We start from the raw sequence: 23,965 nt of genomic DNA, 5'->3' as shown, positions 1-23,965 counted from the left end.
ACATCTTCATTAAACACGGGCACCTCGGCCAATAATTCCGGCAGATCATTTTGCAGGAACTCTAAATAATTATCGCCATTTAAGTTATCAGGCAGGTAGTGCGGTCCAATTACCTGATTCCCAATCACTCCTGCCCAAACGTTCACACTAAACCGTCTTTGAAAAGATTGCTGTCTTTTGGCATGTGGGTTTTGCCGTTTCGGTGCCCAATGGTGTAAATTGTGCAAGTTAAGAATCCCTTCTCTGGTAAATTTGGATTCGTCAGTCCACAGTATTCTTTTTAAAAAATCAGGATTATCCACATCTGTGTGTAACAAAAACCGACAAAAGTGCATTCGTCTGTCAAAGTCGCCACCCTCAAGACCTGCAACAACCAAAAATCTTTTTAATTCCCCTTGAGCAGTAATTAATTGCACTAGAAGATTATGGATACCTGCTAAACAAAGGCAACGTCAAACAAAGGTTTTAAATTACGTACCTTGAACCGGAGTCTCGTGGAATGGATATTTTTCGTTTTGTCGAAGGACTTTCCACACTTTCCATATTGAAATATCAAGTTGTGCCGCCACATATCTAATGCTTCTTGTGTCGTCTTCCTCAAAAAGTGCCAGTATTCTCTCGTCCACTTCAACATTATGTCGCACAACATGTCCCCTTGGTTCATGAAAATTGACACTCCCAGTCTCGCGTAAACGTCGGTATGTGTCTTGGAAGACTCTGCGGCCAGGTAATCGTCGACCAGGAAAGCGTTCCTGGTAAAGTCGTTGCGCTGCACGAGCGACACCACGGGCTGCACCATAAACCATTATGATGTCCGCATATTCCTCGTTAGAGTATGTCGTCATTGCAACAACAAAAAAGTCAACAAAGTTTAACAATAACACCAAAAGTAAATAAAACGTAACAAAAAACAACAAAACTTAACGAAAACTAAATAAAAGAATCGTGGAGTACAGTAAGCTAGCACACACGTTAGGCAGCAGAGGCAGTGATGTCTCGACTAAAAAATAAGATGGCCGCCGTGTCGACGCGACGCGGGGCCCGTTCGCGATTGGTTCAAACAGGTTTGCACTATGCAAGAAAGGAATAGAAGATAGATTTCGCTTCACTAGAGTGAAAAAACTATTTTTGCCTGTTTAAACGAACAACGGGCGTATAACTTTATGAAAGAGACAGAAAATGTCATCTGCCTTGTGAATTGTGAGTGTTATTTACGCAAACCCTTGTTTTTCTTTCACCTGTTGAATATTAGAAAATTGCGACCAAGTTTAGAAAATTTGAAAATTAGTGATGTTACTAATTACTTTTCATGGCATATTGCACACCATTAGAAAGGGGACAGTCCAGAGATGTTTTAAAAAAATTGGAAGAACATGATCACTTTTAGTTTTTTTTTTATTAAAACCGAAAGTTGACGTTCAAGCTTATTTTTTTACGTAAAAAAAACTTTGCGGGGCTGTAAAACAAAAACTAGATGTTGCTGGCGTGTAATTCTAGTTTCAAAAGAAGCGTAAAACGTTACAAATTAAAGATTAAAAAGAAAATTAATTAATACTTAACAACTTTATTTTTTATTAAAATTTAAATGTAGAATTTTTACAATTTTTAAAAAAACAATTTAAAATCAGTATAAAAAAAACCGTTTGAGCAAGATTTTTTTACGAGGGCTGAAGAGATAGCCAAAGACCCCTCCAATCATCAGATTCGATTTGGCACACGATGCACCAAACATCCTGTATAACTAAAGCACTATACTTTTTATAAATCTTAGTATTACTGCTGTTACAGTTACTGTTTGACTGTAAAACTAATTTAATTATCATAATGGGAAATAGAGGGAATGTTAACAAACCTGAGCTGATTAAACTTATTGATTCTTTAAATACATTAAATGTAAATAGTATTGTATTATACACATTTATAAAAAAGCTTGGGTGTAAATTATTGCTCTAACCAGGTTTCTCTTCTAATCATTTAAAATGACATTGTGAGATGGCGATAACAAAAAAAAAAAAAACACCCGGCTAAGTTTCTTGTGGGCTTCTTCTTAGACCGGGACGCGTTTGGAACCCTCGTAGCTTTAGTTTTAAGTTTACGAATGTGGTTATCGCCATCATCTCACTACCGTGTAATTCTTATGTACGCATCAAAAGTGCCACCTGTGGGCCTACTTGAATAAAGATATTTTTGACTTTGACTTTGACTTTATTACAAAATAAGGCGGTCGTAATGGAGTGTGGTCTTTGGTTAGTGTTATAATTCAAAGATTTTTTTTATTATAAATCATAATGAGATATATTTAAAGTTTAATTTTGTTACATTGAATATATTTACATACAAATTCTACATATCGACTAAAAACAAGCCTAAGAAAACTTTGGACATTTAATGGACGGGGAATATTAGGAGGAAGGACGTCGTAAGGATCATGAAGGAGTTTCGGGCAGGAAAACAAAATATGAGCGACTGATCCTTCGTCAAGACCACATTCACACATGGAGTGGTCCCTGACGCTTTAACATGTCTATCACAACCATTCAAAGAGGTCAGCATAAGTGCTATCCATTTGGAATGGTTTTAGATAATCCAAGATAATGCTTGTCTTTATTTGACACAAAATCAAATACATTTTTTTTGTCTGTCTCCAAAAATCATCATTGCATTTTTATGAACTCTAAAGGGGACCATTTTGAAATGAATAAATAAAAATAATTTAATATACTACGACAGTACACATCGCTATCTAGACCCAAAGTAATCGTAGCTTGTGTTATGGGTACTAAGATAGCTGATGAATATAATACACATAAATACTAATAATATACAGAGAAACACCCAGACACTGAAAAACATTCATGTTCATCACACAAACATTTTTCCACTTATGGGAACCGGCCTTAGATGCAGAAAGTAGTGTCGCTGCCCAATGCGCCAGACGGCAGTCAAAATAAACTCTTTTTGAATAAAATAAGAATTTAGCAAAATCGAAATGTCTTTTTTATTATGCCCGAAAAAACAAAACAAAACAAACCAAAATGATAACCTCGTTTTTGGAGTAGATTAAAAAAGCGCAAAAAAAATATTTTTTGTATTACAGGGAAGTTCGAACAAATGGCATTGTTTTTAGAAATGAGCAATAATTCTTTACTCATGCGGTAGGTAACATGCGGTGCGTTGGTCGCAATCAAATAATTATTCAACCAATCAATGTCAATGTATATTCGTTTCAAGGTACGGAACCCTTGATGACCGAGTCCGACTGGAATCACTTCCCAGTTATTTTAAGCATTCATGTCACAGCCTCTTCCACAAACAGTTTGGTTTCAAGCGTGTAAATAGGTACAAAGTGATTGCAAAAAAGCTTGATTATAAGAATAAGTCCAAACGCAAATTTAAGGGACTTAAATAATCCTCAAGAATAGCCGTGAGTAGCCCGAAATAGAGTTTTGTAGTCTGTATATCAACAATTAACATTTTAAGTTTCATAAAATTTATTTACGTAATTACATATTTGTTCTTATTCTCTAAAACTACTCAGTAAAATTAGTGAAAAAGAGTCTTGGAATACTTTGTAGTGTAAATCAATAAATAACTGATGAAATTCTAAATGCTGTTTAGGTACTTGTACGTAAAACTTTTTGATACTGTTGGAAGAAAGAACAGTATTTAAACAAAAATTAATCAAAAAAGAAACAAAAATGAGGTGTGAAATACCAATTCCCATACGATGTTGTTTCTGCTTTCCTCTAAGATATGGTTTACTTGTTTGGGCCTACGTAAAACAGGTGAGTACACAAAGTGTATCTTTTATTCTCGAGTATTTAAGTCTACTGGCTTACTCTCTGTGGCGTGCATAGAGGCACAGGGTATGAAGATGATATAAAATGAAGAAAATATCTAGTAGGAGGCTTTTTATAAATCTTATGCCCGTTTACATTACCTAGGAAATTCTTCGATTGGATTCCAAATAATTAAGATGATGCATGGAAAATTTTGGACCGTAACTCCATATAAAAAAATAAAAATATGAGAATACAAACACAAAATAGGTCAACTTGAGGCAAGAATCATAGACAAGTTATAATAAGAGTTACCTAGTGAAATCAATTGGTAAAAGGTAAATAGTAAAGTAATAAAATTGCTGGAAATCGATAGTTTACCTACATAGTTACACTAAGTATTACAAGTAAGATAAATTGAGTACAGAGTGCCAAGTGAGAAATTTTCTACCTATGTTTACTTATTCCGTCGCTTTAAAGATAACTTCGCTTTTTATGGTGCGGGGAGAGCGCCATCTAGTTCAAATATTGGGAAACCGCGAAGCTCTTGGGTTCTATAAAGTAATTCCCGTACCCGTACCCAGCCCGGAGTTTGAAATTGGCGACGATTTACTCCCTTGCCTGGGAGAGCACTTTAAGCTGTCTCTACTGCGCCTGATCTCTTACCGGTCGTGTCGTAGCTGCCGTCCGATCGGACTATGAGAGTTGCTGTGCAGTGCACCTGTGTTTGTGCACTCACTTGTGCACAGGGAATCAAAATAACGTAGAATTATGGAGGGTAGAGGTAAGGAGAGTCATCTTATATGGGAGAAAAGTTGAAAAAGTGTCCAGTGTATGCGCTAAATAACAGTTCAAAAATCCTCCACAATGGCGCTGGTGGATGCACAGGGTATGGTATGAATGTAGCAATCGTAGATGAATTGAAGTATGCCGAGTTAAAAAATTTAATGTCATTATCGACTAAAGTAGTTTATTATTGAGAATTTCAACAACTTGCGTTGTACAAAATATTGTGGTAAATATAACCTTACTTCCTTGTATCTCCATACTTCCTTGTTTATTTTTCAAGCCTACTCTAACAATATTTATATTTGGCGCTTCTTTTAAGAGTTACCCTGATGCAAATGTGGCGCCATCCTAATTTAATACATTTTGACGACACTTTTTCATATACACAGATGACTATCCTTACCTCTACCCTCCATACGTAGAATATTATAAATCGCAAAATACAAGATGGCGTCTACTGTATGTCATTCAGCGCGGGAGCAGCCGTGATTGGCCGGCAGTTAATATGCCCGGCAAGTTAACTAGTCTAAATGACTAGTTAACTTGCCGGGCATACTTCATAAGCCACTCCCCCCTAGGCTACGTTTTCGTTAGGAGCAATTTTTGAGCAGTAGTTATGCTTCTATGGTTTATTCGCATTGCTTGTGCACTTTAATATCTCCCGCGTAGTTGTAAAATATCTCTGAAGATTGCCCACCGTGGCCAGGGAAACTGCTATTTTGTTTTTTTTTTTTTTCATACCTAACAGTTGAATTTTTTGCAGATATTCAGTTTACTATTCTTAGCGTTCATTATTTTTAAATTTTGTATGGACAGCCGGAGAATGCCTATTGGTGGATATGTGGTGGTCTCAGCAACCATCACCCTCACGATCTTGGACATAGTTTTTCATGTATTTCTGATAATTAGTGCACATACAGTAAGTATGGAAATACATCCTACTTTATAATATTATACACTTGAAAGTTTTCTTTTTTTTAGTAATAATTGACGGATAAAGCAGATGACCTGATGGAAAGTCGAAACCTATCGTCTATAATTTTTACACAAAAAGTATTAGATTGATTTAGATAAAACTGTTATATATATATATATATATATATAGCAAAAAATCTACTTCATTATAAATAAATAAAAATACTACGGTAATACACATATTGCCATCTCGTCCTAAAGTAAGCGTAGCTTGTTTTATGGGTACTTAGATTATTATCGTATACCAAAACTGTAAAGTTTACCTACCTACTAGATGGTGCTAATAGTTCTTTAAAATTAAAAGCATAACTCAATTAAGCGTCTTGTATATGGTCCGCCGGATTCAGGGTCATTCAAGTTTTAAATATGCACATATCTGTATCACAACAACCATAAACAAATAAAAATTTAGGTATAGTCAGTTCATCATAACTTGTCTTCATAGTACGTGACCTACTTAGTATCTGTTCACAAGATGAGCAATTGGCGCGAAATTATGAGATTATATTTAAGTTGTTTTTTTTTTAATTCGATTCTATTATTTTATGTAAATTTAAATAGATTTGTACGCAATAGGCAATCTCTCTAGATAGATAATTTGTAAGTACTTTGATTTATTTACACTTTCGAGATGCTAGTAAGAATCAACTACTAACTTAACTTAAGAACTAAACCGGAAATCGAACACTTCTTGAATATGGTCCCATAGAATCAGGGCCGAGACAAATTTCAGCTAAGTAATATAAAAATGTATGGTATTTTTCAGAAAAACTACAGAATAATGAGAATATTTTATAGATACAGTATTGCTCTGTTGTGCGTCAATTTGAGTGCAATGGCTTTGTACATCGGTGGTTGGGTAGTCTTCATAATATTTTTCGAGCCAATATTCTTCAGACTGCTATGGTCAATTATATTGCCGGCCCTGGGTACATCTGTTATTATGCTATGTAAGTATAACACAGGATATTAAATTGAAAAAAAAAATAATTGAAATCTTTACTTACATTATAAAGTGTGTTTGTTTGTCCTTTCTTCAAGCCCTAACTAAGCAATCAATTTTATTTTTATATAGAGTTAATTGGAAGGATGGAGGGTAACATAAGCTACTTTTATATCCCAGGAAACAAAAATTTCAACGAGTCTTACTTATAAAAAAAAATATTTTAAACGAGAACAATTAACGCGGGCAACAGCTCGTCCTACCAATATTCTAAATGCAAAAGTTAGTAAGGATGGATATATGTATATTAGATAGTCTTTGACGCAAAAACTAGTTACCCAATATTAAACAAACTGACTTAAATTCGGAACGAAGATTTCCTGAACTCCACATATTCTACTTACTTTATATCCAGGAAAAATGTACGGATCCCGCGGTGAAAAATCAAAATATATAGACCTAGCCGGGGGCGATAGCTAGTTTTTAATAACTATATGCACTAATATTTAATTGGTTATAAGAAACCCCCCTCAATCAAGAGTATAAGGTGTTTGAATCTATATTTGTTGCAATATTTTTTTTAGATATTTCGATGTCTTTTCCGAATACAACTCAACACTTTTGATATCTCCTCTCCCTCTCTCTCTCCTTCATCGTTTACTTCATTACTGAAGGTCGTGTCCGGATTCAAGTTCCTTCGTAGGGATTTTTACTACAGCCTTCCATCATGTTCTATCCTCGGCCTTTTTGATAGCTTCTGTGATAGGGAAGCCTGTGAGCGACTTTACCTGGTCAGACCAGCGACGAGGTGATTGGCCACGCATAGGCCGTTACTTGCTAAAGCACGGAAACTTTGAATAGCAGAATTTTACCCCCTTTTTTTTTACACATATATATTAATTCCACTTGTGCGCCAGTGCTCTGAGAGTTCAGGGATCTGTGGGAGAAGATAAAGGTTTATCCTTTTACCGGGGAAATAATTGTCTAACCTCCGCAAGGTGGAATCCACTTACACTTGCGGCGACGAATTTGGATCTCTTTAGCATAACAACATTGAATTCAGAACATACATAATCCTCATTCAGACATTATTGTATGCAGTGCATTGTGTCCCAAAAGAGTGGAAACGCCGATTACTTAACACCCGCGGATATTGCTAGGTCAAAATTTTTGCCATTACCCATTTTATGGTCAACGCTTAGAACATTAGAGGTAAAATAATTACTGTCAACAGCTAAATGTTATGGAGCGAGTAACCATCTGTTCGAGAAACCAATCTAAAGTGGAGTGGTTTTTAATGCTTCAACACGACACGTATATGAACACGGTTTCTGAATGTTCGTCATTCTGAGCGTAACACTATAATTTTCTGTTTCAGTAATCCAAGGCTACTTGATTATTCTCGTCAGAAGTGAATTCCTTAAACTGAAAAATATCTCTCAATTTGAATTCGTAAACAATGCAAGTGCAAATGCCGAAGGAAAATGCTCTGCGAACATTGAGTTCGAGAAAGGAATGGAAGAAAATGTACCTTAAGATTCAATAAAAACAATTAAAAATGAACAAAGCCACATGTTATTTTATTACACGTATTTTACAATAACCAACAAACCCTTACTTGTAGTCTACACATTATTACTATCTATAGAGGTATATATACTTACCTCTACCCTCCATACTCGCTACCACAAACTATGGAGGGTAGAGGTAAGGAGAGTCATCTTATATGGGAGAAAAGTTGAAAAAGTGTCCAGTTGTTGCGCTAAATAACAGTTCAAAAATCCTCCACAATTGCGCTGGTGGATGCACAAGGTATGGTATGAATGTAGCAATCGTAGATGAATTGAAGTATGCCGAGTTAAAAAATTTAATGTCATTATCGACTAAAGTAGTTTATTATTGAGAATTTCAACAACTTGCGTTGTACAAAATATTGTGGTAAATATAACCTTACAGATTTATTATAACCAAACGTGCGTTTAGAGTGATTTTATTTCGTAAACAGTAAATAGTACGGTATTTATATTTGGCGCTTCTTTTAAGAGTTACCCTGATGCAAATGTGGCGCCATCCTAATTTAATACATTTTGACGACACTTTTTCATATACACAGATGACTCTCCTTACCTCTACCCTCCATACCACAAACGCAACGCGACGCTCCGCTAGAGTGACTTTGACAGGCCGTATTCACTTTAAACTTTGACGCGCCGTCAAGTAAATTAGCTATGACGGACAGAGGCCGTCAGCTGTCAGATGCCATCTCTCACTGTTGATTGTACTACTCCTGTCGGCTGTCGTCTGTCACTGTATCTCCATGCTCGTACTTCAAACAGGTACCTAGTTGCCGGGCGTAGAGTATCAAGTGATAGGTATTAGTAGGTACAGTGTTTGCAATAAAGGCTTTAAATATTTAAACAAGTAATGTTCTGTGAATAAGTAGCTGGAATACACTTTACTGTGCAATTCCCGAGATAAAGAGTATTGATTATTGAAACAATTTATATAAATATAACTAAAAACAATAGAAACCAAACATGAGGCGTGAAATACCAATGCTATTGCGATGTTGTTTCTGCTTTCCTCTAAGATATGGTTTGCTCTTGTGGGCGTACATTAAACAGGTGAGTGTCTAAGAATTAATCTTTTATTTATAAGTTAGAAACAAAATTGCTTTCTCTTACTATTTGGCTCCCCAATCTATGCTGGGCCAGCGTGGCGGACTATGTAACTAACCACTTCTCATTGTGGGAGAGACGCGTGCGCCGTAGTGGTAATGGGTATGATGATGATGACTATTTGACTGGTTGTTCATTTTCCCAAGTCCCAAAATGACTTGTGTAAGTTCAAATTATTAGGTACTATTCACTGATCAAGTTACCAAGAAGAAAGGTTGTAAATTGGATTTACCTGCAGGCCTATTCCGTATCTTTCACATTTCATTATAGCAACTATTTGAGTTACACACTATTGAGTACTAGCTCAATACACATTTACTATAATACTTAGTTGCTAGTTACTAAATATGTAGGTATTGTTAATATTTTGTAAAGGAAGCTATAAATAACATATTTGTTCATTGAATTGTTATGAAATAGGATGTAATATTGTAGTTAATATTTATATAATATATATAATATTGTAGATAGGTAAGATGTGCACTGCATGTATTGAGATATTGTATTTTTTCATTCTAAATTTAAAATTTGATATTTCATAAATAAAGAATAAAAGTTGATTTTTAACTAAGATTTTTTGGTTAATCAACACATCTTAAATATAGTTCAACGGGTACATACCACGATAATATTTTTGGATTTGATATTTTCTTCGATATTTCGACCCAGTTGCATATTGTGGACAAATCCAAAAATATTATTGTGGTATGTGCTCGTCGGACTATATTTAAGAAAAATAAAAATTGAATTTAATTATCTTTTTGTTATATGTACATTGTGATGTAAATTCCTATAATTTTACTGTAGATCATAGATAAAAAAGTGTGGAAAGATATGGTGGAAAGATTTTCATCCTGTCCCATCCTATGGGATCCATGTAACATAAGGATTAACATGCTAACACTTACTTAAGAATTTATTGAAAATCACACCAACCAAGAACCAAACAAGTAGTTTAAAAGGTTTGTAACTTTTTTGTCAATTTAGATGGAATAAATAAACCTTTATTATTATTATTATAATCAATAAAAAAATATGTTAACTGATCCCTTTTTAACTCACCATTATTTAATGTGCTTGTCACTAACACTTGAAACGGCAAAAATGGTTTTGTAATTGTTTACATAATTCTATCTATGTTTGTGTTGTACCTAACTGAATTTAGGTATGTTTAAATTGTTTTTTATTCAAAATAATTAAATATAAATGGGCAGTGAGAAGTAGCCATATACCTTAGTGGAAAGCCATGGGCTATAAACCAAACCATGCAAAGCACCTTACTTCCGAGTATTGCCATGAACTGGAGGCATAGCTTTATGTTCCTATAATCCCTTCAGCTTGCAACACACAGAAATTATGTTGGGAGGTAGAAATAGATAGTACTTCCCCAGACAATGTGTGTGTGTGTGTGTATGCATGTGTGTGTGTGTGTGTGTGTGTGTGTGTGTGTCTGCGTTTGTGTGCCTGTCAGTATATGTGTAAGTGTGTGTGTATGTATGTGTGTGCGTGCGGTTGTGCGTGTCTGAGTATGTGTTGTGTTGTGCGGTCTGTAACATAGTCCCTAAAGGATTAACCAATTTTGATTTTAATTTTAATATTTGAAAGGTGAATTAGTCGGCTGGTTAGAGTTCTTAAATATGTTTGAACACAAAATGGCGGATTATGTATTTTTCGGACACCTCACAATGGGAATGAAAATCGGGGGGTTTCTAATTTTTTTCTTTTTTTTAGATATTGAGTCTAGTATGCTTCGCTTCGATGATTTTCAAGGTTTATATTGACAGCCCGAGAATGACTCTTCAGAGTTATGTAGAGGTGTCAGCTATCATCACACTAATTATCGTGGACTTCGTATTTTATCTATTTCTTATAATTAGTGCGCACACAGTGAGTATCGAAATACATCAATACTTATATTATAAATGCGAAAATTCGTCTGTTTGTTTTTCTTTATAGTAATAAATGACGGATCACCTGATGGATTGTGAGCGAGAAAATCTTGTACTACTAGTTACTGTTTATTTGGCAATGGTTTTACTTACCAAGTAGATGGCTTATGTGCCATCTACTTGGTCCGTCAAATATATCTATAAAAAAAAATTGAAAAAAAAATAAACCGACTTTGTGAACAGCTAAAAAAGTTGTTTCACAAAGTTCAAGAGTAAATATTTTCTAAATAAATAATAAATAAATCTTTTAAGTCTGTGCCAAGTAAAATGTTTAAAATTACTGGATACTTTCTACCATACAAAGTGTAAATGAAAACCGAAATAATACTTCAGAGGCTTCCCGGCACTTAAACATTAGCTCCTTTATTGTCACGATCATAAATTGTTTTTCTACTTTGTACCTTTCATAATCGTAAGCGCAACTTGTGTTATTCAAAATTCTAAATTCAGTAATTTCAAGTGGGCCTTAAAGCACTTTAAAAACGTCAAGTCTGTCTGTTTGTAGTGACTCTACCATCGGTTCGGAAAGCAGATTCTACCGAGAAGAAGCCGACAAGAAACTCAGCAGTTGTTCTTTTCCAACATAAACTATTTACATTTTACCATTAATTTTTCTATCTTGTGAGAGATGAAAGCGGAGCCGGATGTTTCCAAGCAACCTTGTCATTAATACTTATTGTCTGTATGTATTTAAATATCTGTTTTGGTGGCCATCCCTGGTCTTGATCGTCAGATTAACGTAACTAAATTGTACTTTTCGAAAGAAAATGCTCAAGTTGCATTAAAAAATACTGATATCGCAATAGGTTCCTAATTCTAAGTGCTCCCTCGACTTTTCCAGGATTTTCCAATTGATATTCACCAAATTAAAATGGGATTACCTCAGCACGGCTAGCAGCAGGAGTCAATTTCCTCTCAGGAGTCAGGGGAAAGGTTAAAATTGAACTTCTCTCACAGCTGTATCAACTCTCAGAGCACTGGCGCACAAGTGGAAATAATATCCAAATAAAATATGTATAATAATAACCGGGGATAAACTTCACCTATTGCATGTTCCCGTGCTTTACCTTTTTTTTTTTTTTTCCACACAGGAGGGGAAATCCAAATGGACACCCGCAGCGCTAGGTAGTGCCGGACTTTTACCGGCTAAAACCCCCCCTGTCACCTCGTTGACCGTGTACCCACCTTTCGGCCTAAAACACGACAACGATTTTGAAAATGTTTCATGGACTTGTTTTTCTTCTCTTTTCTTCTTTCTCCTTTTCCTGTATAATAGTCTCTAACTACTTTGCGACAGTCACCCAGTTTTTTTCCGTCTTCAACATTTTATGCACCAAACTTTCAGCGTTAAATTCTCCGATTTCGTCACTAATTTCTCGTCTTTCCTTGTCCCAATTGACGCAATGCTTGGTGCTTTACCTGGTGGACACGTTAATTGTGTCCCTTGTCAGGTGATATTATTTATGTCTCTGTGCTAGCTCTGCTGAAGTATGACATACCCAACAAAAAATAATCATCCAAATCGGTATACGGGTAGTAATCGCGTAACAAATATACAAAAAAAAACACACACACACAGTTGAATTGAGAAGCACCTCGTTATTTTAAGTCAATTAATTCCAATATTAGTAAGTAATTTTAATTTCTTTTCCAGGAAAACTGTAGGTTAATGAGAATATTTTATAGATACAGTATTGCTCTATTATGCTTGACCATGATTGGCATGGCTTGGTACATCCGTAGTTGGTTTATCTATATATTTTCTATCGATGTTTCATCCGTCTTGCTGGTATTACGTTCAAATATATTGCCTGCCATTGGTGCGACTCTCGTTTTGTTTAGTAAGTATCAAGGTTTTATGCGACGATATTTACCACTAATTTAATTAATAATAAATAAATAAATATACTACGACAATACACACATCGCCATCTAGTCTCAAAGTAAGCGTAGCTTGTGTTATGGGTACTAAGATAGCTGTTGAATATTTTTATGAATATAATACATAAATACTTATAATATACGTTTAAACACCCAGACACTGAAAAACATTCATGCTCATCACACAAACATTTCCAGTTGTGGGAATCGAACCCACGGCCTTGGACTCAGAAAGCAGGGTCGCAGCAAACTGCGCCAATAGGCCGTCAAATCTTTGCGTGTCTACGTGCCATGCGTCTTTATTTTAATTCAATCTATATATATATATATAAAAGAAAGTTGTGTTTTTATGATATTAGATTTTTTGGATTTCTCTTAGAACGGAATAGGATAATAAGTAATAAAATATAACATTCATAAAAAAAAGAAATGATCTGCGGTACGAAGTTCGCCGGGACAGCTAGTAATAAATAAATATACATACTACGACAGCCGACAATACACACATCGCTATCTAGTCCCAAAGTTAGCGTTCTTGATATGGTTACTAAGATAACTGATGAATAAATATAATATACATAAATACTTATAGTATAATACAGATAAACACGTAGACACTGAAACATATTCATGTTGATCACACAAATATTTTCCAGTTGTGGGAATCGAACCCACGTTCCCAGAAAGCTGGGTCACTGATATAACTGCCATACTCCCTTACAGGTTAGCCCTAGCACAAGGTGAGATTGCAGACAAGGGCTAACTTGTAGTAGAATAAAAATAATACAAAAAGTTATCTTTATTTTTACGACCTCCGTGGCGCAGTGGTAAGTGCTGTGGTCTGATAAGCGGAGGTCCCCGGTTTCGATTCCCGGTGAGGGAAATTAGATAATTTATCATTTCTGAATTTTCTCTGGTCTGGTCTGAGGAGAGGCTTCGACCGTGGCTAGTTACCACCCAAATTAATGGCCACAGGATGGCGGGTTGCAGGACGTACTCTTTGTGTGCCCCGCGAAGTGTTGCTTTGATTATAGGCGATAATTTTCGACTTACCAGCTGGAGCGCCATCTTGGTCCGTCAATTATTCCTATAAATTAAAAAAAAAATTGTATATAAGTAATAATTGACTGTAACAATATTAATATTAGGAGCACTAGAGGCTACACAAAATTGCTAATTCATTCAAGGGCAATCGTATATTATTTTATAAATAAATTCAAATTACCAAATGAAATCTTTGAGATGTCTCTCAATAAGTTCAAAGTTTATATAAAACGTAAGCTTACAGAAAAATCCTATTATAACATTAAGGATTACTTGAACGATAAAAACGCTTGGGTGTGAATTGCTCTACCTTCATAGCTTAATATTAATAAAGTGAGAGAAGGTGATAAAAAAAAAATACCCGGCTAAGTTTGTAGTGGGCTCTTCTTAGACCAGGGCGCGTTTGGAACCCTCGTAGCTTTAGGTTTATGTTGGCGTACGAAGTTATCACCATCCCCTTACAATTATGTAAACATATATGTATGAACGCTTCATAAGTGCCTGTGATAGGCCTACATGAATAAAGAAACTTTGAATTTTATATCGGCGTCGTCGGCAGTATGGAAGCTGTAGTCATCACAGCTAAGCCCTAACATTTCTGTTTCAGTTGTCCAAGCCTACTTCATCATTCTTGTGAGAAGTGAATTCAATAATCTAAAAAATAAATCACAGACTGAATTCGTGAGCAATGCGTTTGCAGAGAAATGTACCGCGAAAATCAGCTTCGACAAGAGAACTGAAGAAAATGTAGCATAACATTCAGTGTACCTAAATAATTCCTATATAAAAATAAAAATTGTTATTTTGACAGACATGAATCGTTATTTGCTAGTATAATACAAAACCTCTATGGTTTCTTGGAGAAGATGGAGGATCTACCAATCCCTGCAAAGGGGGTATACCCAAAATAAAAACCACTATGACTTGTCCCTCTTGTTGGTTTCATTAGACGCTCGGGGAACCCAAAAACACAAAATCACTAGGTTCGATTCCAGGTCTGCCCAGGCTGTGAGATATTGTTTTTTTTTCTGTTAAAGAATTTTCAGTACCAGTTCAGAGTTAGATAATTGGCGGTGTCAGTCGGTCTCTGTTATTATCATTTGTGATCGTCGTTAAAGCCCACCGACCCGCAATGGAGCAGCGTGGTGGGTCTATGTTCTAAAACCATCTCTCGTATAAGAGAGGAGAGCTATGCCCAGCAGTGGGATGACGACAATGATAAGATGGGGCTTATCTATATGTATACGTCTTGTAATAAAACTAACGGGTCAAGATCTGTAAATTAAAGATATTTTAAACATTTTTTTTGGAGGGCACTCTATAACTGATACTGAACCCAAAGCTGTAATTATTTTCATTCACATCTGTCAGTCTGTTTGTGTCACGACCTGTAATTATTTTCATTCACATCTGTCAGTCTGTTTGTGTCACGACCGTGCATCACACTGAAACTTCTAAATGAATTCTTTCATTCGAAATGAAACTACACGATTTGGGGTTGATGCGTGATATGACTACGAGATAGGACGTAGGTTTATTTTATCCTGAAATTCAGCTCAGTTCGTTTTGGAGAGGGGATGAAAGTGTTTGACGATATATCATCATAACTCCGTCAAATTTAAACCAATTTAAATAATTATATTTCATTGGGTAGGTTATACCAGCAAACCCCTCATTTAAGGCATAACGATACCAAATACGTTAAGTGTCAAACACATTGCCTTGTCAACAAGTGCCACATTTATGAGGACTTCGGTACTAGGACTAAAAAATTTTTATTAGGAATCTCTTACTTTATTAACTTTTAGCATACGAATCAACTAAAAATGCTTTCAATTCTTCATTTAACTATTCATTGTTAGATATAGAAGCAGAGACTCATGGATACCAAATATTCTTTCAAACTTCCAAAGGCACCCAACCATTTACTCACTTGGCGTTCCTTACCCAGCGCGATTTAGGTAATAATAAGTATGTCGTGCCATTCCCTATTTGCAGTAGGTAGGTACATTTTTATAGGGAGTAGTAGTAATTAAAGTAAGGAAAACGAGAGTAAGTCCCCGGGAAGGTCATTTGCGATTGGAAGGTTACGTGATTGCAGTTTTGTTTGATTGGGATTTGGGAAATTTCTTATGCGAAGACTGATGGAAAGAATGTTTTAAAAAAAGAAAAACATTTAGGTATGTGGAAATAAATAAGAGTATTTGTGATAAGAGATTGATGGTGAAGTAATATGAATTTATGTTTCCAAAACGATCATTACACTAAAAAGTAAAAGATTGGTCACATAATAAGACATATAAGAAAAAATGGAGTGTAAGTACCTATATGAATTTCGGAACTGGCAGGATTTTAAATCGCGTTTTTCCGGTAATCAAGCAAAATAAAACCGAAGTGGTAACCCTAATCTGGTCTCACGGAAGCATCCTATTATTGCAAAGGATGTCTTTATAGATGTTACTTAAGATTATTTCGCTGTGTCCTGTCGCAGCATTATTCGAGTGTAGTGCTTCAAACTCGGTTCATACAGATATTTAAAGAGCGTAATTTTTATAGCGTTTAAGCAACGCACACCTGAAAGGAAACACCTGAAGATTTATACAACAAAAATAGGTTTTCATCAGTGTTTCTTTTTCGACCCAAAATCTAGAATTTCATCAGAGTTTATTTTTGACCCAAAATCCATCTTCATAAAGCTTAAACATCGAATTATTTATCTAGTCCCGTGACCTCTAATGACTCTCGTTTTTTTTAATGGATATTTAAATAATCTAACTGGGTAATAACATAACTGGGTTCCTAACCAAGGTCTGAAAGTGATTATTGGACATCAAATTTATATAATTTCAACTCGTCATATCTAGAAGTTTATTGTGACTGTACCAACAGGTCGCAAAGCATATTCTGCCGATTCTAACAGCAATAGTTTTCGAAAATCAACATTTTATATTGTAGGATTAACGCCATTAGTATGAAGTGTTGTGATTTCCAAAAAATAAAATGCCCTGTTATGAAAAAGTGCTGTTTTTGTGTACCTATTAGAAAGGGTGTCATTATTTTTGGATACGTTAATTTGGTGAGTAGACCTTTATTCAAACGAAATCAAATAAACACTTTATTTATTAAAATAATTTCTTTATGTAAAATTTCCGTAAATGTTTGGAAGTTCGAAAGATAATTTGGTATCCAACAGTCTCAGCTCCTATCAATAACAAATAATAGTAATCGTTAAAGGAAGAATCGAAATCGTATTGTTACTTGATTCGTATGCTAAAGGTTAACCAAGAAAATTTCTAACATATTTTATTTAAGTTTCGTTTAGTACCTTAGTCCTAGTACTGAAGTCTTCATAAATGTGGCAACACTTCATGTATTCAGTTTCGTTACGACTTAAGTGAGGAGTTTGCTTCTGTCCGCTGAGGACTGCTGTCCTCTATCTCCTATAATATTCATCAGATCTACACGAAATTAAAGCAAAACTAAATTGATAGTATAGACCTATCCAGTACAAAAATAATTATTTAATAAATATTTAAAAATAATATCTGTAAATATTTGCCGGAGTTATGGTGATATATCATCAAACACTTACATCCCATCTCCCAAAGGAACTGAGCTGAATTTCGGAATGAAAAGTATCCTATTTCGTACGTCGTAGTATCGACTCAAATCGTGCAAAGTTTCATTTGAGTTCATTGAGGAGTTTCAGCGTGATGCGCGGCCATGATAAAGGCAGACACACACGAATGAACAAATTACAGTTTTGGGTTCAACATCGATTATAGAATGCCATCCAAAAAATTACTTAATATAAGATATACTATGCATAACTACTTTATAAAATATAAATGCGCGTGAGCCCCTGACCTTGCGGCGCCTACTCCTCTGCCCCCTACGGGCGCCCGACAAATGGGAAAAGGTCTTTATCCGTGGCCGTGGGTTCGATTCCCACGACTGGAAAATATTTGTGTGATGAGCATGAATGTTTTTCAGTGTCTGGGTGTTTATATGTATATTCTAATATTCATCAGTCATCTCAGTACCCATAACACAAGCTACGCTTACTTTGGGGCTAGATGGCGATGTATTGTCGTAGTATACTTATTTATTTATAATATCCAAATAATATATGTGTCATAATAAACGGGGGTTAACTTCTCCTATTCCATGTTCCGTGCTACAACAGGTGGACACGTTAACTATATTCCCTGTCAGAGGTTATAATCGGGGGATATAATTTTTGTCTCCCGCCTGCGCTAGCTTGCAACAGTGGTATGTTACAGGACAGACTATTGATTATACGCACATATGGTATAACGACTTGTTATTATTAACATTTCAGGTCATCTCCCTGCTTTCGGTGCCTTTCCTTCTTTTCCTCGTTGTGGACGGTATAACGAGTGCGAGGGAGACAGAAGACGAGCAGAAACCCCCGGAACATGTGCTCCATATACCGTTGACGATTGCGTTTGTCGCGATTGATGTTATCATAACAATTGTGCTGTTGATTGGCGCTCATAAGGTAAAGTGATCGTTACTAATATTATAAACTCATCATTATCATATCAACCCTTTATCGGCCCACTACAGGGCACGTGTCTCGGGTTAATGCCGTAGTCCACCACACTGGCCAAATGCGGATTGTCACCTCATTCGCCTTTGAGAACATTAAGGGGAACTCTCAGGCATATAGGTTTCTTTCACGATGTTTTCCTTCACCGCAATTGATATTTTAATTACATAAACTCTAAATTTACAATATTTATTTAAAATAACAACCTCTAAACTTTTACCGGATTTCAAAAGGAAAAACTTGAAACTAACAAATATGTATATATACAACTGAGTAGGCTGTATGAAGAGTGATCTTTACCTATCCTGAATCCTGAAGGAGACAGATCAGAAAACAAAAAATTGGTGTTCTGTAAAGTCGGCTTACTGACGATAGTTGAACGTGACAACGTCATAAGAAAATACTGATGGAATGGTTGCATTTTTCAAAAGAAGATTTTAATTTAATTTGTTTGATAGATATTATCGTTGCTATAAACAATTGACACCATATTCACTTTTCACTGCACTTCATCCTTGCCGAAAACATGTAAATGTATTATTGTATAGAAGCTGTCCACGCGGACGCATCGCTCACTCAAGTAAGAGAGAGACAGATGTCGAACGCGGAGGCCGACTGTGCCTCTTTGTGGCTCGTTCCGCGCTCTCGCTTGCACTTCAAGCCTTGAATGGAACGCCTTACGCGAGGTAACGCCGCATACGTCATGTTTTTTCGTGCGTGCAGCCGGCTCCATCGAATTATAAGAAGTTGTCACGTCAAAAACGCCCGAGGAAAAAAGAAATACTTTTCGGATTCTTTTTATCCTTTTTTCATCTCATTCTTTTTCCTCACGATCGATATGTTCAACTCGGGAATACATCCTCTCGCCCCGAAAGTATGTACCTACGCCCTACACGAGTGTATATATAGAATGGAGTGTTTTCCGTCTCGTTTAACAATCTACTTACAATTGATTCTCTTTACAGAAAAAGCGTACACTGCTCCAAATATATTTTTACTTCGGTACGCTGTTTCAAATTCTGACACTCTGTGTGGACCTCATATACTTTGACTTTAGAGAATACATGGAGAATACAGTATACTTCATCTTCTTTGGTAAGTCTGCATCATAACCATTACCGACCAATTACCGGCCCACTACAGAGCAGGAGTCTCTTCTCAGAATGAGAAGGTTTTAGGCCAAGTGCGGATTGGTAGACTTCACACGCCTTTGAAGGACGCCATTACGGAGAAGTACAGCCATGTAGGTTTTATCACGATGTTTCCCTTCACCGTTAATGCAAGTGATATTTAATTAATAAAATGACAGCCGATTGGTACAGTGGGCAGCGACCCTGATTTCTGAGTCGAACGGTGTGGGTCAATATTTGTGTGATGAACACGAATGTTTTTCAGTGTCTGGGTGTTTATCTGTATATTATAAGTATTTATGTATATAATTCATAAAAATTATTAATAAGTTATCCTATTACCCAAAACACAAGCTACGCTTACTTTGGGACTAGATGGCGATGTGTGTATTGTCGTAGTATATTTATTTTATTATTTTATTTAAAATTAAAAACGCACGTTCCTAAGTAATTCTCAAAAGTTGGAAGTTCGTGCGGGGAATCGAACTCAGGCCGAAGCCCTAACACTGAGCCACTTGTGTAAGTCTTTGTCGCTGTTTGAATTTACCTTAGCCCGATTGAGGTACATTATGCAATCAGTTTCATAACATTAATTCCATCAACCACACTTGTACGTAAACTTTTAATTTCGCATTGCTTGCATTCTGAAGATAGAAATTCAATTCTCATAATACTAATTATTGCGTAAAGTTTTGATAATTAAAAAAAATTAAAACTGATTTCCAACCCTTCTTTTGAATTTATACCTTTGCCCGTTTTCACCAAAGCGAGATATTTGTGAAATAAAAGTGTTTCTTACAGTATTGGGTATCGGTTTTTTAACATAAACTTGCTTGTTAATAAAATACTTGGCCACCTTTAGAAACATAGTACAAATAAACAAATTAGAAGAGCAATGTTGTATTTATGAGAAATACACTCCTACTTTAATTTAATAGCAATATCATGTATTAACGTTTGTCATATTTTGTACTGTATGGGATAATTTAATGAATTCGATTTTACCAATCCGAACTGCCATGCAAGACCTCGTAAAGCAATTTAACCGACATAGGAGACGGACCTGACGACGCGACGTGAGATTTGTTGATGAAAAATCCAAAAACCTACCTTCATAAGGCCGCATAAGAAGTCCAAAGACCTGTAATAATAACCGGGGATTATTTTAGAATAGAATAGAATAGAAAGATAATACTAAATATACGCGCAGATAACCTTTGGTTGAAGAAACATGTTACACAAAACGATAGTGCAATAGGCAAATTCAAAAATTATTATCAATACATATACTGCATATAACGGCAAAACATATGTATATAAATAAACTATCTAGTTATATATAAACTTAAATATAACCATTTAATTGTTAAATACACACAAAATTACATAGATATATATACAGGGCACAGCTCTCCCACAAGAGAAGGGGTTAAGGCCGTAGTCCAACACGCTGGCCCAGTCCAGATTGGTGGACTTCACACACCTTTGGACACATTATAAAGAACTCTCAGTTAGGCAGGTTTCCTCACGATGTTTTCCTTCACCGTCGAAGCAAGCGATATTTTTAATTATCTTAAACGCTAGTTTGTTTAATTAATTACATAACTTATAAAAGTTAGGCGTGCTGGGATTCGAACACGGCCCCCCGAAAGTAAAGTCGAGCTCCTACCCACTGCGCTATCACCGCTTCTGCGTTCTGAGCTATGTCTAATGAAAATCGATCCAAGAAGGCCGTCGACACATAATAGCGGATTACGTTTTTCGCAACTCCCTCGATGTGGGTATCAAATGAATGGGCTTGAGTAATATAATAATATACAATAATATACTCCTCACGATGTTTTCCTTCACCGTTGAAGCAAGTGATATTTTAATTGCTTAAACGCACATAACTTAGAAAAGTTAGCGTGCTGGGATTCGAACTCGCCGCTTCGAAAGTGAAGTCGAAGTCCTACCCACTGGGCTATCAACGCTTCAGCGTATCTTCGTCTTGACTACAAACTAGACAGGAAATAGTCTTTTATAATTATTAAAGATTTTAAACTAAGATTTTCGTGGTTAATTAAGAAATATAGATCAACGGGTGGTCACGACGGGACCACGATCCATGCAACTGGGTCGAAATATCGACAAATTCAAAATATTATCGTGGTATGTACCCGTTGATCTATGCTAAAGAAACTTTTATACTTATGTTTGAAGAGAAGAATGTTGAAATGTTTGTTTCAGGTTTAAACATATACCTGTTGTTCCTGGTGTACAGCACGATACAGGTGATGAAGGAGAACAGAGAAGTTCAGTACGTCACATACCGAGAGCGATAGGTGGCGCATCCTGCATCTTTTAATTAACGTGAGTACTTGCATGTATGTACCCAGTACCCAGTGACAGCATAGAGGGTATGCACAGGGTATGAAGATAAATAAATAAATAAATATACTACGACAATACACACATCGCCACCTAGCCCCAAAGTAAGCGTAGCTTGTGTTATGGGTACTTAGATGACTGATGAATATTTTTATGAATTATATATACATAAATACTTAGAAAATACATATAAACACCCAGACACTGAAAAACACTTATTGCTCATCACACAAACATTTTCCAGTTGTGGGAATCGAACCCACGGCCTTGGACTCAGAAAGCAGGGATATAAAATGAAGAAAATCTCCAGTACGAGTTATAAATACTTAAGGGTAGGCTTTTTATAACTCTTACAAATATGTATTGGATAGATGCAGGCGTTACTTTGCGGAAATTCATAATATATTATGAAAATTGAGCTTAATTTGCTAAACTCCGCGAACAGCATTAGAATATTTACTGTGTAAATTATAATTTCTTCAATCCTTATACTCCACACCAAACAGATCTTCGGCAATGTACCCTCTACGCACGTTTCGCTCCGAAACCGGAGCATCCTCAGGAGATGTTGATTTTACAATGAATAATAATTGTTAACTGATACAAAGCCTATCCTAGCCTATTATATATTTGACGGTCAGTTTGCAGCGACCTTGCTTTCTGAGCCCAAAAGGCTGTGGGTTCGATTCCCACAACTGGAAAATGTTTGTGTGATGAGCATGAATGTTTTTCAGTGTCTGGGTGTTTTTATGTATATTCTAAGTATTTAAGTATTTTATTCATGAAAATATTCATCAGTCATCTTAGTACCCATAACACAAGCTACGCTTACTTTGGGGCTAGATGACAATGTGTGTATTGTCGTAGTATATTTATTTATTTTTATTATTTATTATCCTTAAGTTTTTTATAACTTGTACTGGAGTTTTCTTTATTATACCCTTTATGCACGCCACAACTTATATACCCGTCTCAAATGGTTGCCCATCCGACTTCGCCGGAATTTCCATATTCTTTCTATTCTCTACTGTGTGTTGTTTCATCCTTCCACTCCGCCTTACTTAAAGGAGAAATTTGAGTTTATACATTGCCCAGGTGAAGCTATCCGCACTGCAAGGAAACTGATCCTTAAGGTGCCTTCTCATAATTCGTCTTTCTACCACAAGTCTTTCACTATTCAGGCTGTTAAGCTTTGAAATGCCTTGGCAATTAGAGAGGCAAGATCTATCCAAATCTTTAAAAAACTTGTGAAAGATCACTTTATGTCTCAATCAACTGATGACCCGGGATAGTTCACTGCTCCCTTCTTTTTCATTTTTAATTTTATATATTTTTGTTTCATATTTAATCTATTATATTATTTTTATATATAATATTTATATATCTAAATTCTAAGTAATGCAATATGTATTTTATGGGTATATGTATATATGCACCACCTCATACTTTTTTTTGTAACTGTTTTTTATCTTCGCCATTAAGAAAATTCGCCTGGAAGAAATCACTATGTAGCCATAAGGCCGCCAAATTGTATACGTTGTGTTGTTATACTTTTCTTTTGTTCTATGTAATTTTTTTGGTGTGCAATAAAAGAATATTCATTCAGTCATTCACACCTACTAAATATAGCTGGACGGAAAAAGCGTTCGTATTACACAGAGAATTTATTGGGTATATTTTATAAAATAAAACTAATAGTATTGTGTAAACGTACAGTTGTAGTAGTATAGCTTTTTTTGACAGAGCTCGGCCGGGTAAGTGTTTTTTTTTCCAGTCTGAAGGGCGTGGTTGCCAGTGTAATTAAAGGCACACGAGGCTTTACGTTAACTCCTCAGGTTTTTTTTTAAATATATA

At 35.7% G+C, this 23,965-nt stretch overlaps 3 protein-coding genes across 4 annotated transcripts; all 3 read left to right on the top strand.

The window, feature by feature from the left end:
* The first annotated feature begins 3,348 nt into the window (after positions 1–3,348).
* LOC120631562 lies at positions 3,349–8,057 on the top strand. 2 transcript variants are annotated; one of them, XM_039901196.1, is made up of 5 exons: positions 3,349–3,424; positions 3,619–3,785; positions 5,332–5,487; positions 6,310–6,493; positions 7,865–8,057. In XM_039901196.1, the coding sequence occupies exons 2-5, from the start codon at positions 3,699–3,701 to the stop codon at positions 8,020–8,022; spliced, it is 585 nt and encodes a 194-aa protein (XP_039757130.1). In that variant the 5' UTR covers positions 3,349–3,424; positions 3,619–3,698; the 3' UTR covers positions 8,023–8,057. The 2 variants fall into 2 exon arrangements, with proteins under 2 accessions (XP_039757130.1, XP_039757131.1); XM_039901197.1 differs by lacking the exon at positions 3,349–3,424 and having other exon boundaries at positions 3,729–3,785; positions 5,385–5,487.
* A 700-nt stretch (positions 8,058–8,757) lies between these two features.
* Positions 8,758–14,850, top strand: LOC120631484. Its single transcript, XM_039901093.1, has 4 exons — positions 8,758–9,110; positions 10,896–11,051; positions 12,768–12,954; positions 14,646–14,850. Exons 1-4 carry the CDS (start codon positions 9,024–9,026, stop codon positions 14,792–14,794), a joined length of 579 nt encoding a protein of 192 aa, XP_039757027.1. The 5' UTR covers positions 8,758–9,023; the 3' UTR covers positions 14,795–14,850.
* A 2,061-nt stretch (positions 14,851–16,911) lies between these two features.
* LOC120631570 lies at positions 16,912–22,082 on the top strand. Its single transcript, XM_039901205.1, has 4 exons — positions 16,912–17,114; positions 18,381–18,560; positions 19,577–19,706; positions 21,971–22,082. The coding sequence occupies exons 1-4, from the start codon at positions 17,010–17,012 to the stop codon at positions 22,063–22,065; spliced, it is 510 nt and encodes a 169-aa protein (XP_039757139.1). The 5' UTR covers positions 16,912–17,009; the 3' UTR covers positions 22,066–22,082.
* Positions 22,083–23,965: the final 1,883 nt, after the last annotated feature.

The sequence above is a fragment of the Pararge aegeria genome, chromosome 18, assembly GCF_905163445.1.
Source record: "Pararge aegeria chromosome 18, ilParAegt1.1, whole genome shotgun sequence".
NCBI lineage: Eukaryota > Metazoa > Arthropoda > Insecta > Lepidoptera > Nymphalidae > Pararge > Pararge aegeria.
The sequence above is the reverse complement of the archived record's forward strand: the minus strand, read 5'-3'. Positions and strand labels throughout refer to the sequence as shown.